At 52.7% G+C, this 15,320-nt stretch overlaps 6 protein-coding genes across 6 annotated transcripts; 4 read left to right on the top strand and 2 right to left on the bottom strand.

The window, feature by feature from the left end:
• Window positions 1-1,799: 1,799 nt before the first annotated feature.
• On the top strand, window positions 1,800-3,953 carry cprA (NADPH--hemoprotein reductase cprA; the record flags this gene model as incomplete). The annotated part of the gene is made up of 2 exons (XM_056700449.1): window positions 1,800-3,590; window positions 3,657-3,953. 2 exons carry the CDS (start codon window positions 1,800-1,802, stop codon window positions 3,951-3,953), a joined length of 2,088 nt encoding a protein of 695 aa, XP_056555862.1.
• A 1,015-nt stretch (window positions 3,954-4,968) lies between these two features.
• Window positions 4,969-8,747, top strand: N7496_007519 (DDB1/RSE1 family protein; the record flags this gene model as incomplete). Its single annotated transcript, XM_056700448.1, has 5 exons — window positions 4,969-5,063; window positions 5,193-5,878; window positions 5,956-7,862; window positions 7,931-8,377; window positions 8,445-8,747. The coding sequence occupies 5 exons, from the start codon at window positions 4,969-4,971 to the stop codon at window positions 8,745-8,747; spliced, it is 3,438 nt and encodes a 1,145-aa protein (XP_056555861.1).
• A 358-nt stretch (window positions 8,748-9,105) lies between these two features.
• On the bottom strand, window positions 9,106-9,672 carry N7496_007518 (uncharacterized protein; the record flags this gene model as incomplete). Its single annotated transcript, XM_056700447.1, has 1 exon — window positions 9,106-9,672. The coding sequence occupies one exon, from the start codon at window positions 9,670-9,672 to the stop codon at window positions 9,106-9,108; it is 567 nt and encodes a 188-aa protein (XP_056555860.1).
• Window positions 9,673-10,112: 440 nt separating this feature from the next.
• Window positions 10,113-10,672, top strand: N7496_007517 (CENP-S family protein; the record flags this gene model as incomplete). The annotated part of the gene is made up of 4 exons (XM_056700446.1): window positions 10,113-10,145; window positions 10,205-10,328; window positions 10,427-10,460; window positions 10,555-10,672. The coding sequence occupies 4 exons, from the start codon at window positions 10,113-10,115 to the stop codon at window positions 10,670-10,672; spliced, it is 309 nt and encodes a 102-aa protein (XP_056555859.1).
• Window positions 10,673-12,107: 1,435 nt separating this feature from the next.
• On the top strand, window positions 12,108-12,974 carry N7496_007516 (uncharacterized protein; the record flags this gene model as incomplete). Its single annotated transcript, XM_056700445.1, has 2 exons — window positions 12,108-12,556; window positions 12,641-12,974. 2 exons carry the CDS (start codon window positions 12,108-12,110, stop codon window positions 12,972-12,974), a joined length of 783 nt encoding a protein of 260 aa, XP_056555858.1.
• A 685-nt stretch (window positions 12,975-13,659) lies between these two features.
• On the bottom strand, window positions 13,660-14,991 carry N7496_007515 (putative extracellular protein; the record flags this gene model as incomplete). The annotated part of the gene is made up of 1 exon (XM_056700444.1): window positions 13,660-14,991. One exon carries the CDS (start codon window positions 14,989-14,991, stop codon window positions 13,660-13,662), a length of 1,332 nt encoding a protein of 443 aa, XP_056555857.1.
• Between the last annotated feature and the right edge of the window lie 329 nt (window positions 14,992-15,320).

Here is a 15,320-nt window from a genome sequence, read left to right as displayed (position 1 = left end):
TCGCGTGTGTGAACCTGTCACTATAAGCCTGGCTCGGAGTCGTACAAGACCCTCACCAAAGAGAAAGGGGCACGCAGGCCTAGCTATCAGGCTCCATTCTTTGCTCGCAAGATTAGCTCTCCGATATCTTTTGTAGGAGTTGGTCAGAAAGGGAATGTGGGGAAGTTCAGCTGGCAGTTAAAGAAGAGCCACTGCCGCTGCTACAGGCCGTCCGAGGGAATCCCGTGGAATCTTCGGTGTCCGAAGTTAAACCGCCAGGTCCTTCTCACTAGGACAAGGGCGATTGACCCCACAAGATGATTTCATGGGGAAATATCCCGACATTCGCGAGGGGCGTCGTCCCCCTTTTGTAGGCTCGCTGGGTTCTGCCCGATGCGGAGGCCACCGAGAGAGCCGTCCAACGGTTTCTAGTAGATATGAGAGAGGCAAGACCCAGCGAGGAATGAAGGGCCGCACATGGGGCGGAATACGTCCGCACTAGCCAGCGTGGACCAAGTTATGAAGCGAAGTACCTCTTTGGGTCTCTGACTACTAGGGCCCGTGTACATCGGGGGAGCGCGGAAGAAAAGAGAGCGGGATCCGAGCAGGGCCTGATGCACATGCGGACCATGCGGTACTAAGCAGGACTCAGCAGGACCTCAGCTTGTGTACTCCACAAGTCCTCGAGGATGTGGCTCAAAACGGGCATCCGTTGAGTCCCAGCGAGTTGGTTGCCACTCTCCGAATTCCCCGTTCTGGGGGTGGCGGCACGTTGGTCGGGCCCAGCGACGGTGTTCGATCTCCCGGACGGGCGTGCCGAATATGGCCTTACCCGAGGGATTGGGGGGTTGATCCTGGGTCTGGGGACGAGGGCGGCCAAGTATGATTCGCAGTCTGGAGATCCAGGGTGGGCGCGGAGTGGTGAGTGGGTGGGGGGAAATAATACAGTGTGTAGTGTTCACAGAGGACTGGCCTTCTCGTTCAGGCTGCTGGCCGAGTTCACGTTCCGGGCTAGCAATTCTGCCCCACGCCGCCCATCCGCACGCCTTCTCCAACCGAGGGCAACGATGCTATAAGATAAGCGGCCAAGCACGGAATATGTACAGGAATATCTTTGGTCTTATAATAACCTCATTGATTACCCCGGTCTAGAAATATCTGGCTGGCTCTTTTTCTTCTATTTCTTCTCTTTTCTTCTTCTTTTGTTTCCCAACCCCATTACCCTCGAATAGTATCTGATTATTTACACCGGGATATATACAATCTGTACAACCTCCCCTTCCCTATTCCTTTTTCCCCCCTCCTATTTACCAATCAGGTTATCTAACTAGTAGTCATTTATAACACTCTAGCCACAGACACTCTTCTATCGCCATCGACAAGCTTCCGCAGTCCTGCACCAGTTATCTGCATCCACAGAGTCGTGCAGGAGGGGTCTTTCGTGGTCCTTCGGCAGGTGAAAGCTCCACTTCGCGCCGACCGGCCTCCCCGTGGTCAGACCACTTTGGCCTTCTCAGCCTTCATCCTCTTTCAACTTCCTTCTCAGGGGTGGTCTTCTCTTTTGGTCTTGCGGTCATTTTAGATTTCCCGCCAACGAACTCGTGTTTTCGTCTTCGCCGAGTTCCTCCCCTTTTTTCGCCTCTCCGACTTTTTTCTGGATCTCGTCCGCCCGCCAATTCTCCGCTCCTCCCCACTGGCGCCGCCCGCCGACTAACTCTCCGAGTTCTACTCCCCCATCTGTCCGCTCTGTGTACATTGCGGGAACGGATCGATTGGAAGAAGATCTCGTTTTCTCTTCTCTCCTCGAACTCCCAGCCATTATGGCGCAACTCGACACCCTCGATCTGGTCGTTCTGGTGGCTCTCTTGGTGGGTAGCGTGGCCTACTTCACCAAGGGAACCTACTGGGCCGTTCCGAAAGACCCCTATGCCTCCTCCACCGCTACCCTGAACGGCGCCGCCAAGAGCGGCAAGACTCGCGACATCGTTGAGAAGATGGAGGAGACGGGCAAGAACTGTGTGATTTTCTATGGCTCCCAGACCGGTACTGCCGAGGACTACGCCTCGCGCCTGGCCAAGGAAGGCTCTCAGCGCTTTGGTCTGAAGACCATGGTCGCCGATATTGAGGACTATGACTACGAGAACCTGGACAAGTTCCCCGAGGACAAGGTTGCTTTCTTCGTGCTGGCCACCTACGGTGAAGGTGAGCCGACCGACAACGCCGTCGAGTTCTACCAGTTCTTCACCGGTGACGACGTCGCTTTCGAGAGCGGCGCCGCTGCCGAGGATTCCCCTCTCTCCTCTCTCAAGTATGTCGCATTCGGTCTCGGAAACAACACTTATGAACACTACAACGCCATGGTTCGCCAGGTCGACGCCGCCTTCACCAAGTTGGGTGCGCAGCGCATTGGAACTGCCGGTGAGGGTGACGACGGTGCTGGTACCATGGAGGAGGACTTCCTCGCCTGGAAGGAGCCCATGTGGGCTGCTCTGACCGAGGCTATGGGTCTCCAGGAACGTGAATCTGTCTACGAGCCGGTCTTTTGTGTCTCCGAGGACGACGAGAAGTCGCCCGAGGATGAGTCTGTTTACCTGGGAGAGCCTACCTCCGCCCACCGTGATGGCCAGCCCAAGGGTCCCTACTCTGCTCACAACCCGTACATTGCCCCCATTGTCGAATCCCACGAACTGTTCACTGTCAAGGACCGTAACTGCCTGCATATGGAGATTAGCATCGCTGGTAGCAACCTGAGCTACCAGACTGGTGACCACATCGCCGTCTGGCCCACCAACGCCGGTGCCGAGGTCGACCGTTTCCTCCAGGTCTTTGGTATCGAGGACAAGCGTCACTCCGTCATTAGCATTAAGGGTATCGACGTCACTGCCAAGGTTCCCATCCCGACTCCCACTACCTATGATGCCGCCGTTCGCTACTACATGGAAGTTTGCGCTCCCGTCTCCCGTCAATTCGTCTCGACCCTGGCTGCCTTTGCTCCCGATGAGGAGACCAAGGCAGAGATCGTTCGTCTGGGTAACGACAAGGACTATTTCCACGAGAAGATCACCAACCAGTGCTTCAACATCGCCCAGGCGCTGCAAAGCATCACCGCCAAGCCGTTCAATGCCGTTCCGTTCTCCCTGCTCATCGAAGGTCTCAACAAGCTCCAGCCCCGTTACTACTCCATCTCTTCCTCGTCTGCGGTCCAGAAGGACAAGATCAGCATCACCGCTGTTGTCGAGTCCGTTCGCCTGCCCGGTGCCTCGCACATGGTCAAGGGTGTCACCACCAACTACCTCCTGGCTCTCAAGCAGAAGCAGAATGGCGATGCCTCCCCCGATCCTCACGGTCTGACTTACGCAATCACTGGTCCTCGCAACAAGTACGACGGCATCCACGTGCCCGTCCACGTCCGCCACTCCAACTTCAAGCTCCCCTCCGACCCCACCAAGCCCATTATCATGGTTGGTCCCGGTACTGGTGTTGCTCCTTTCCGTGGTTTCATTCAGGAACGTGCTGCTCTCGCCGCCAAGGGCGAGAAGGTTGGTACTACCGTGCTGTTCTTCGGATGCCGTAAGCGTGATGAGGACTTCATCTACCAGGACGAGTTCAAGGTAAGCCACATACGTACCCCATTATTCTACACTGGAGTAACAAAATACTGACTATATCCTTTCCAGACCTACCAAGAGCAGATGGGTGACTCTCTCAAGATCATTACTGCCTTCTCCCGTGAGGGCACCCAGAAGGTCTACGTTCAGCACCGCCTGAAGGAGAACGCCTCGCTTGTCAGCGACCTCCTCAAGCAAAAGGCCAACTTCTACGTCTGCGGTGACGCCGCCAACATGGCCCGTGAGGTCAACCTGGTGCTGGGCCACATCATTGCCGAGCAACGCGGTATGCCCGCCGAGAAGGGCGAGGAGATGGTCAAGCACATGCGGAGTAGCGGCAGCTACCAGGAGGATGTGTGGTCATGATTGATGAACTGCCTTTTTTTACAGTCTCGAATTTGTCCCCCGCCATCTCCCTTCCTGCAGTGTAGTCATATCCCCCCCCACCTTCTCCCCCCTTCCTCCCCTTGATGTCTAGATGACCCAGCATATACATATATTCTCGGCTCCACCGTGTCCGCCGAATAGGTACATTTTGCAGTTCTTGGCGGGCTTATGTATGCCATTCGTCTTTTGTTCTTTTTTCGACTTCTTTTTCTTTCTTCTGGTGTTGTTACTTTTTTTGCTTTCATCTTTCAGCCTCGATTCATGGCCAGATTCTCTCCATGGAGGTTCTCCAGCGTTTCGTTTCAGCTTGGAAATGGGAGCACTTGCAATTGTGGTGAATGGATGATTTCTTTGTTAGACTTGGTTGAAATTTGCTCAAAAGAAATTTAATTGATTGGATTTCCATTTTTCAAGGCACTTACTTCTTCTATAAATCTTGGTCCTTGGGTTAATTCCACATTATCGCACTGGTGCCCATGCCTTAGAGCTATGTCTAGGCTCGAATGTGCCGGCATTTGGGATGACTGGCACGGAGCTACATCTTCCTTAAGCAGCGCTTAGATGATGTTTAGCGGACGTCTTTAGAAATGACCAAAAGAGTTTTCAACCAGATTATTATCTACTGATCCTAGAATTAGTCGACACTGACCCGTTTATCCTATGTTTTGTCCTCGAAAATCCAAGCATCTCGGTCACTGGACTCGCGCCTGTTTTCGGCTGTAAGCGCGGACTTAAAACGTCGTCATGGCACCCGCCCGGACAAACCTGCGTCTCCCCTCGCTGCTGCACGTAATCCTTGAAATTTCTCCTAATACCCAAAGAGATGCGCCATCACCAACCCGAAACCTAGATCATCATCCTCCTGCCCGACAGGATCCGAAATCACCTCACCTCGATCCCTCGGTGCTTGTCATCCCCGCACTGGTCCTGCGACAAGCTTCCGACCCGCACGAATTGCTAGCATACCGCAGCTCTGCGGAACGGAACGCTCAACATGGCCTACATCGTGCCCATTCACCGGGCGAGTGGCATTCGCCATGCGGTGAAGCTGAATTTCATGAATGCCGAGGAGGACTGTCTGGTCGTAGCGTGAGTGAAAAGCATGCAAAGAAAATCCTCTGGGAACCTCGTTATCTGAGCCCATTGCCTTTTCGGAACAAGCTCTGGTCCCCGATATGAAACGCGACAGAAGCTAACATCCCGGTTTGACAATTACAGAAAAGCTAACCGCCTCGAGTTTTACACACTCACCCCCGATGGCCTGACACTGGCCCAGACCCGCGCCGTGTACGCGCAGGTTACCATGCTCGCACGACTCCCGGCGCCGGCTAACTCGATGACCGACCACCTCTTCGTCGGCACGGACCAATACAACTACTTCACACTTGTCTGGGATCCCGAGAAACGGAAAGCCCGCACAGCCCGTAGCTATGTCGATGTCGCCGAGCCCTCGGCCCGCGAATCACAGACCGACCCGCGGTGTCTGGTCGATCCTAGCGGACGATTCATGACGTTGGAGATCTACGAGGGCGTGATCGTGGTGATTCCCATCGTCGAGCCTACAAAACGGAAAGGACGGGCCTCACATGCGGCGCTACAGGCTGATGCACCTCAGGTTGGAGAACTTGGTGAGCCGACGGCATCACGGATTGACGAGTTGTTTGTACGGTCATCGGCGTTTCTACATTCCGGATCTAATCAGCCGTGGTTGGCACTGCTGTATGAGGATAATCAAAAGAAAGTTCGACTACGGATTCGAGAGCTCGAGTATAGTCGGGCGACGTCGAGTGGACCGGCAGATGCGACGTTTAAAGAGGTCCAGGAGAAGAAGCTGGATGGTGGTGTCTTTGCACATGAGCTAGACATGGGGTCTACGCATTTAATTCCGATTCCGGCTCCATTGGGTACGTATTTCGTTGTTGTGCTTGTTTCTCCCTTTTTCGTCCTTAATAGTATGCTTACATCTGGTTTACTGCTGCAGGTGGTCTCATTGTCCTGGGAGAGAGGTCGATCAAATACATCGACGATAATGCGAATGACATGATCTCGCGCGAGCTCGAAGAAGCAACCATCTTTGTGGCCTGGGAGAAGGTCGATAGTCAACGGTGGTTGCTCGCTGACGACTACGGGCGGTTGTTCTTCCTGATGTTCGTGCTGAACAACGAAGGTAACGTTGAGGACTGGAAACTGGATTACTTAGGAACTACCTCTCGGGCTACCAAGCTGGTATACCTCGGCGGAGGAATCCTGTTCGTTGGTTCGCAACAGGGTGATTCTCAGGTTCTTCGCATTGGCGATGGCTCGTTCGAGGTCATCCAGACTTTGTCCAATATTGCGCCTATTTTGGACTTTACCTTGATGGACCTGGGCAACCGTACGAGTGAAGTCCAGACGCATGAGTTTTCAACAGGACAAGCTCGGATTGTCACTGGATCGGGTGCGTTTGATGATGGATCTTTGCGAAGCGTGCGGAGTGGCGTGGGCATGGAGGAGCTGGGTGTTCTCGGCGAAATGGATCACATCACGGATCTATGGGGCCTTCAAGTGCAGAGCTCCGGGGACTTCCTCGATACGCTGCTGGTCACATTCGTTGATGAAACACGAGTATTCCGCTTTAGCGCGGAGGGAGAAGTTGAAGAGCTCGAGGAATTCCTCGGATTGTCCCTGGTGGAAAGTACACTGCTTGCCGCCAATTTGCCAGGAGGTCGGATCCTTCAGGTCACCGAAAAGAGAGTTGTCATTGCTGATCTTGAGGGCGGCATGGTCACTTTCGAATGGATACCTCCAACCCAGAAGGCGATTACTGCAGCCTCTGCTAATGATGAGCGCCTGGTGCTGGTCATTGGTGGTCAGGTCCTGGCAACCTTTGATATCCAGAATGATGCCCAGTTGATCACGCAAAAGGATATGGGTGCAGACCAGCAGATCTCTGGCGTGACAGTCCCGTCCAACCCAGCGGGTATCTGCATTGCTGGATTCCCCCAATCCGCCAAGGTCTCCATCTTAGCCATCAACGATCTGTCTGAGCTACGGAGCCAGTCACTGGGCACGACAGGGGAGGCATTCCCCCGTTCTGTCCTGGTAGCGGATGTCCTGGCTGATAGTCCACCTACCCTTTTCATTTCCATGGCCGACGGCAGCGTGATTACGTTCACACTGGACCCGCAAACATATGCACTGACCGACATGATGAAGTTGATCCTAGGATCAGAACAGCCAACCTTCAAGAGACTCCCTAGAGGTGACGGCCTATACAACGTCTTCGCCACCTGCGAGAACCCAAGTCTAATCTATGGCTCCGAAGGACGGATTATTTACTCTGCCGTCAACTCCGAGGGCGCATCACGAATCTGCCATCTAAACACGGAGGCATTCCCCGAATCCATTGCCGTAGCCACAGCACGGGAGCTGAAGATCGCAATCGTGGACAAGGAACGCACGACACAAATCCAAACACTACCAATGGGCTCGACCGTGCGCCGCGTGGCCTATTCACCATCCGAAAAGGCATTCGGTCTCGGCACGATCGACCGCAAACTGGAAGATGGGGTGGAGATCGTGAAGAGTCATTTCGTTCTCGCTGACGAGATCTTGTTCCGTCGCCTGGATGCCATTGAGCTTAACCCCGAAGAAATAGTGGAGAGCGTCATCCGCGCCGAGTTCCCGGCTGGCGAGGATGAAAATGGAAAAGAGCTCAAGAAGGACCGTTGGATCGTCGGTACGGCGTACCTGAACGAGGAACGGGAGGGGACAATCCGCGGGCGGATCCTGGTACTGGAAGTTGATCACGGCCGCAAATTGACCAAGGTCGGCGAGTTGGGTGTTAGGGGTGCTTGCCGAGCATTAGCGATGATGGGTGACCGAATTGTTGCAGCATTGGTCAAGACTGTAAGTGATGAGGCCAGTGCCTTGGTGTGAATATGGGGGTTAACCCACTAATTCTTATCTCTCTCCAGGTTGTCGTCTACAAGGTGACCAACAACAATTTCAGCTCCATGAGGATCGAAAAGACTGCTACTTACCGCACGTCAACGGCACCCGTCGATATAACCGTCGTCGATGATCTAGTCGTAATTGCCGACTTGATGAAGAGCGTCTGTATCGTCCAATATGTCAAAGGAGAAAATGGCGCCCACGATACACTTGAAGAAATCGGTCGACATTACCAGACTGTCTGGACCACGGCTGTTTCCTCCATCGATCAAGACATGCTTCTGGTCAGCGAGGCCGAGGGCAACCTCATCGTGCTCTCCCGCAACCAGGGTGGTGTCACAGAACAGGACAAGCGCCGTCTCGTCCCGACGAGTGAAGTCCGACTAGGTGAAATGGTCAACCGAATCCGTCCCATTAACATCCAGCAACTCGCCAGTCTGACAGTAACACCGCGGGCTTTCCTCGCAACGGTTCGTATTCCCCTACTCATCCTGTGATACCAATGACCTAATCTAACACACCCCTTTCGCTGCACAGGTTGACGGCTCTATTTATCTCTTCGCACTAATCAACCCCGACCACAACGACTTCCTCATCACCCTTCAAAGCGTAATCGCCAGCAAAGTGGATTCCCTAGGTGATTTGCCCTTCGACAAATTCCGCGCTTTCCGAACTCTCACACGTTCCGCGGACGCTCCATACCGCTTCGTGGACGGTGAACTGATCGAGCAATTCCTCGATTGCGAGGCTGCTCTGCAAGAGGAGATTGTTGCCGAAGTGGGCTCGAGGGATGTTATGGAGGTGAAGGGGATTATTGAAGCGTTGAGACGGTTGCATTGAGGTGGTTGGGGGTATGGATGAGAATGATGTGTTACATGGTCGTTACGTTTATGATGTACGGGTCAAGATCGTTGGCATGAATTCTTTTATTCTATCTAGACGGACTTAGAGAGCGAAAGTGACTCGATGTTCTGTTTGATGTGTGCGTGATATCAGTAGTGGGATGATTCGATTTAACTTGACAAGTCACCGGGATTCAATGAGCCCATCAACTATGACAGACGTCAATCGAGTCAGGTACTGTAGTTATTAAGGTACGTATGAGCAAAGTACAACAACGCCGCCCGCCATTCTATTAGTTTACACAAAATGCATGACCCCAGTTCAACCCACCAGCAAAACAGCCCCAACCCCCCATCTATGCATCCTTCTTGTTCTCCCCTTCATCCTCACTCCAATCCAACAACTCCATAATCTGATCCTCACTCAACTTCTCCGCGCGCTGACCCTTCGCCAGATTCTTCAAGTACTTCTTTTGTCTCTTCCGAGCCATCCCATTCCACTCCGGCACACCACTAGCCTGAGCCAACTCATCCTCCCCCTCCTCCTCAAGCTCATCATCAGTATTCTCAACCTCGCCCAAAACCTTGCCCTTCTCAGCACCGCCACGCAGCGCATTCGCCGACATCTTAGCCTTCTTCCCACCCAGCGCAGCCCGCTCTTTCTCCTTCTTCTCCTTCTCCTTCTTGCGCTCGCGGTCGTGCAGGTATTTGAAGAACTTCTCAATGTAGGGCCGGAGAATGAGGTAGAAGATCACACTGGCGACGACCTTTGTCCAGCGCTTGGCGCTGACCTCGGCGAAGGAGGCGTAGAAGTTCTTGAAGAAGCGGCGGACGCCCGTGTCGACGAAGCCGAAGAGTTGTGTAAAGAAGTCCGAGGCAGCCTCAGCGGCAATGTCGCCGAAGTCGGAGCGTTCTTCGACCATGATGTTATGTAGGTGTGGATGTGGTCGAGCTGGAGTGTTTGTTTTTTTTTTTGACCCTGCTCTCGAGGGATCGGCGGGGGATGCGGGAGCTCGGGTGGCCGCGGATGGATCAATGAATTGATCGAGTAATTAGAAGGATGTTGCGATTGAAAAGGAGTTCAATAATGGGATGGATGAGGAGCTGAAGAGGAGAGACAGCTCAAAGTAGTCTTGAGGTGAGAGAAGAAAAAGAAAAGAAGGATGCGCGATTAATTGTGCATGCGGCAGTTATCGAGCCGCGATTGTCCTTTTTGGAAGGCACCAGAAAAGTTCCAAAACGGAAGGCGGGAGGGTCTCCACGGAACATCTATTAATCCGACTCACGCGTCTACAGCCAATCATTATGGGACGCGCCTTGACTGACAAGACTCCAATCCATATTATCTACTTGGGAACACAAAATGGAACACGTTGAAGAAGCCGGTCTTGAAGAGGTATATCACTCTGACCTCGTAGTTTGTCCTGGTATGCTGACTTCAATCCTCCCGTGCAGCGCCTCAAGTCCGCCCTCTGGCTGTCCATTGGCAAGATCGTCGACGAGGAGACCATCAAGCTAGGCGTCAATGCAACGCCTCAATTCATCGGTGCTCTGACGGAAATGGTCTGGTCTCAAATTGGTACGTATATCCTGGCTTTTCCCCTCTGGTATAGATTATACTAGACCGATGGTCTGTCCATGATCTATGTAGTGGACGCGTCACTAACTAATCTACAGAGACAGTCAGTCAGGACCTGGAATCATTCGCTAAGTGAGTTAACTCGGTCGCTATACATCACTCGTCTTAATCTTTTTTATCTTGCACCTCATGGCTTGATGAACTGAACATTAACTGATCTGTACAGGCATGCCGGGCGATCGACCGTCAACGTCTCCGACGTGATGCTGCTTGCGCGCCGCAACGAGGGTCTGGACTCGATTCTGCGTGCATTCGTGGAGCAGCAGCGCCAGGAGGGATCTTGAGTGGCAGGCTCGCCAGTATAGTGCTGTCTCGCTGTATTCGATTCCTGGGAATAGGTTGCGATGCTTCGCACTCACTGGTGGGAACAGTATCTGTGTGTGTGCTCTCTTGTATGCGAAGTCAAAGAGGGCATCTGACGAGTCATGATTAATGAATTAACGACCAATTTGGGCTTTGACTGCCTTCTCGGTGCCTTGATATTACTTGTTCTGTGACCACTCTGGGTCTGGGTCAAGGTCGAGCCTAGTCATCGAGTATGCTTGGACCCCCCTCTAAACATTTGCGTGTTATACTCGTTGTTTCTCACCCGAGACCCTTGGACAGGTCTGGTGTTACTTTGGCACCATGCCGGGAATGGCTCGACCGTGTTGGAGGATTGAAAGGATTGGAAATGAGGGCCTGTTTTCATGTTCTACTCCGAAGGCCGTGGCGTGATCTAGCTGTGAATAGGCGTTATAATTCATCCTCTTTTGACAATGCATTGATCTATTGTCATGAATATTCATGGTCCCTATTCAATCAATACTCCATGTCATAACGAGCCATTATGTAGGTGATATCCACGTAGGGGCAGCATTCATGAATCGATTTGCCGTAAGGCTCAGTTTGTAGAGACGATAATTGATTGGGGGGGGTTGGGACGTCAGGAGATCATAGGTGAAGATTATTGTCGGCATAAATTGCGTTAGTGTAGACTATAATTTATGCCTAGCATGCTGAAGAATGACTAGCACGTAGCAAAGATACCAATTATTAACCCGAATAGAGTTTAGTTCCCAGGGCGATGCTCTTAAAAAGCGGAAAAAGCTAGAGTGATTTGCGTAGAACTGTGGCTGGTGCCGCTATTGAACTCTGTAAACCCGTGGCTCATCAACTGTATCGGTTTTACCAGCTGATCCTACATTTACGGAGTTCTTATTTTGGAAGAAAACACACTAATTACTGTAAGTGACGACCTATTGTTGTTACATGATTCAACACACCTGTCAAATGAAATTGCCATCTTAATTTCTTCACATGCAGTGGCGGTCCCCACCTCGTCCAGCCACCGACGAATCCAGAAAAACAGTCCATCGCCTTAAAGCGGCAGAGTGGACCTACGATCCTCGTCAACTCTGGTCCTCCACAAATCAGCTTCCTGCCAAGCATCTGGATTTTGCGCACAGTGACATCACCGACTCCATGCTAGTCGCTGGGAAAAGGCACGCCTTGTGGCGCAGACTATCCTGCGCCCATTCAGAACTGATGCTGCGCCAGGGATCCGTTGGGGCCGGCCTCCACTGATCTTCAACTATTGCGTCGCGCCTGATTGCGCTGGGCCTTCTTATAATGGGCCTTGAATCCTGCTGCCTCGGCGGGGTTTGGTCATTTTTTAAATAAACCATTTTCACCAACCCTTCTCATCTCTCCCATACACCAAGAATCTATCCATCCATCATGGGAGTTGGCGGAGTCGTCTTACGCTTTTTCAGCCTCGCTATTCGAGTGCTGCAGTTCCTCGCTTCGGCTGTCATTCTCGGCATCTTCTCATATTACCTCGCCGTCCTATCCCGCCATAATCTGGACATCCCCACCTGGATCAAGGCCGTCGAGGGTCTATCCGGTGCTGGTGCTCTATACGGTATTCTAGGCACAATCTTCGTCTGCTGCCTGGGCGGAGTCGCCTTCTTCGCTTTCCTCGGTGTCGTTCTCGATGTCTGCTTCGTGGGTGCCATGATCGCGATCGCCATTTTGACTCGCGACGGTACCCAGAAGTGCTCAGGCAACGTCAAGACCCCGCTAGGCAACGGCAATGCCGATAACAACAGCAAAACTTCTGCTGGCACTAGCTTCCACATGGCTTGCGAGCTGGAGAAGGTCGCCTTTGCAGTTTCGATCATTGGAATGTAAGTACACTGCTCTGTGGTCCTGCCGCCACCACCACCACACCATCACCAATAATGACCCAATACTAACTCCCTATTCTCTAGCTTCTTCTTCCTCATCTCCATCCTCTTCCAGGTCCTCCTGGCCCGCCACCACAAGCGCGAGAAGCGCTTCGGCCCTTCCCCTGCTAACAACTACACCTACGGCACCAGCCGCAAGTGGTGGAGCCGCAAGAAGAACAACACCGAAGCCAGTGGTGGCCTGGACGCTCTGCCCACTCACCCCACCCCAGCTGACGTCGAGATGGGCGAGAAGCAGCCCGAGAAGAACTGGTTCGGCTCGTGGGGCAAGAAGAAGCAAGCCACCACCGGTACCCCTGCAACGGGTGCCCAGAATGGCTATGGCTATGGTGGCTCTGCCTACACCGGTAACATCTAAGTGTTGCCTGTGGTTGTGAAACGAGCCCGATCTTGCTTTGATTAGCAAGGGCTGGGGGTTGGATGATCGCTGTTGAAATGGCTTTTGCTTGAGATCCAGCCCTCCCCTGTACTTCTTTTGGCCGGCTGGTACCGTGTCTAAGGTGCTGGCCGATGATTGTATGAACTCTTACGCCATTTTGAGCTGAGATACCATGTTTGGCTTGTGATTGTATATTATGCTGCGAAATACGGTGATTGGCAGCCGGCTTAGCAAGGCTGAGGCCTTGTAAGGATATAATGATAATACTAGTCAGTTCAATGACGATTCTATAAGAAAGTTGAAGTTGGATAGAAGCTGCAAAGATTATACATAAAATTTTGTATTGTTCCTAGTGCTACATAGACATTACCCTGAAACCCAACACCCGGTCCTAAACCCAGCCTCCAAAACATGAGACACCAACAAGAACGAAGCCATTACGATACAGTCATTAGGAAGATCAAAAACATGAGGACATCACCACCGACACGTATATCATGGTCATGACAGTCGATGGGGTAAAAACAGAAACATGCGCCGAACACCAAGGGCGCCTGCAAGCAGAACGAAACGCAACCCAGAACACGCCTCGACCGACCCAGTCGGCTCAAAGACAATATCTGCCGAAAAGAAACTGCTTCAAAGACAAAAATAGCAAAACATCTCACCAGCCGGAAGCGACCATCTGGCCCAAGTGGCAGATCATACCAGGAGCGACATTGCCCATGAAGATAGGACGCTGGTTGGAGCACATAGCCCAGCTGTATCCATCAGGAGAGCACAAGATCTCACCAGAAGTGCAAGTCCACTGGACAACGTAGCTGGAGAAGGCATTGTTGGTGGAAGCAGCCTGGTTAGACTGGCTACCCAGGACACGGGGGTCGGCTGAAGGAGTACCAAAGGCCGAGGCAATCATGGACATCGCCTGAGCCAAAGTGGTAGCGGTACTGGTAGCAGTGGTGGCAGGCTTGTTGTCGGCCTTGCCATCGGCCTTGTTCGAGGACGAGGCGCTGCTGTTGTTCTTGGTCGGGCCCGAGTTGGAGGAGTTGGCAGACGAAGTTGAGTTGGAAGAGGAAGTGGGAGTGGAAGTACTGCTGGTGCTCGAGCTGGTGCCAGTGTTTGATCCGCTACTGGTGCTACTGGTGCTGCTAGTGCTATCACTGGGGAGGAAAGGAGCTTTGCCAGTGCACTTGTAGCCCTTGCCGCTGCCATCGATCTTGCCCAGCACGTTTGAGCCGGGCTCGGGAAAGTCAACTGCCTCGCCTTCAATAGTGACACAACCACCGGTTTGGGCAACATTGGCGACGAACAGGGCAGGTAGGCTGTTAAATGCGGTAGTCTTGGACTGACCCATCATGACGGTCGTATCAGTGGTGTCACGTCGCTCCGTGGTGTGCTCCATAGGCGGGTGATTCATGTTCTTCATCTCCTCAGCATCCGTCTTGCCATCAATGACCTTCTTGCCGTGGGAATTCTTGCCATTGCTCGTGCTGGACTGGGTTTTGTTTCCACTGCTACTAGAGCCACCGATGGTAACCATAGCGCAGTTCATATACATCTCACGGTTACCGACCTTGTTGAACCAGGTCCAGGCCAGAAGGGCCTCACCCGTCGGGGCATCCGATGGGATCTGGAAGTCATACTTCTTGGAAATAGGACACTCGCCGAGCATGGACTCGATAACCTTGAATGTCTTGCCCCGGTCGTAAGTCAGGGCGAGCTGGCAAGAGCCGCCGCTGTGAGTAGCACTGCCGTCAAGCTCTAGCTCATAGGTCTGGCCGGGAGCGTAGCTGGCCTGGGACTGGAAGGGATCGTTGGCGTAGCCCTTGCATGGGTAGTCAGCACCGGATGGATTCAGTGGGTTGGTGTATGAGTAGTCCTTCTTCTCGTCGCTGTCCTTGTTTAGAGGACTGCGGATAGGATAGGGCTTCATCATTTGCATGTGTGCAGAGGCACCAGTAGCCAGTAGGCCAGCGAGAATAGCAATGCCCTTCATTGTGGAGGTAGCCTGGAGCCTATCAGCAATGTGTCTGACCAAATTTCAACCTTGGTGCATACTTACAAGAAGTATAGGATAGAGGTATATGAAGAAATGGATATCAATGCCAACAGTCTGTAGCTAAGGAATCAACCACCAGGGTATAACTTCTCAGCGTTTTTTTTTTCACAAGACAGACGGTTGAACGAGAAGGGGAGACGAGTTCGACAACGCCAAGTATAAATAAAGGCCCGTTGACTGCCAACATTCTCCAGCATTGGCGAGAGGAATGGGAGATGCCATCATGCCGCGATTCAGGCCGCTGTTGTTTCCCGGCTACGTTCTCG

Source organism: Penicillium cataractarum, assembly GCF_028827025.1.
Source record: "Penicillium cataractarum strain IBT 29864 chromosome Unknown utg000005l, whole genome shotgun sequence".
Taxonomy (NCBI): Eukaryota; Fungi; Ascomycota; class Eurotiomycetes; order Eurotiales; family Aspergillaceae; genus Penicillium; species Penicillium cataractarum.
Note: the sequence above shows the minus strand (reverse complement) of the source record. Positions and strands in the feature narration are given on the sequence as shown.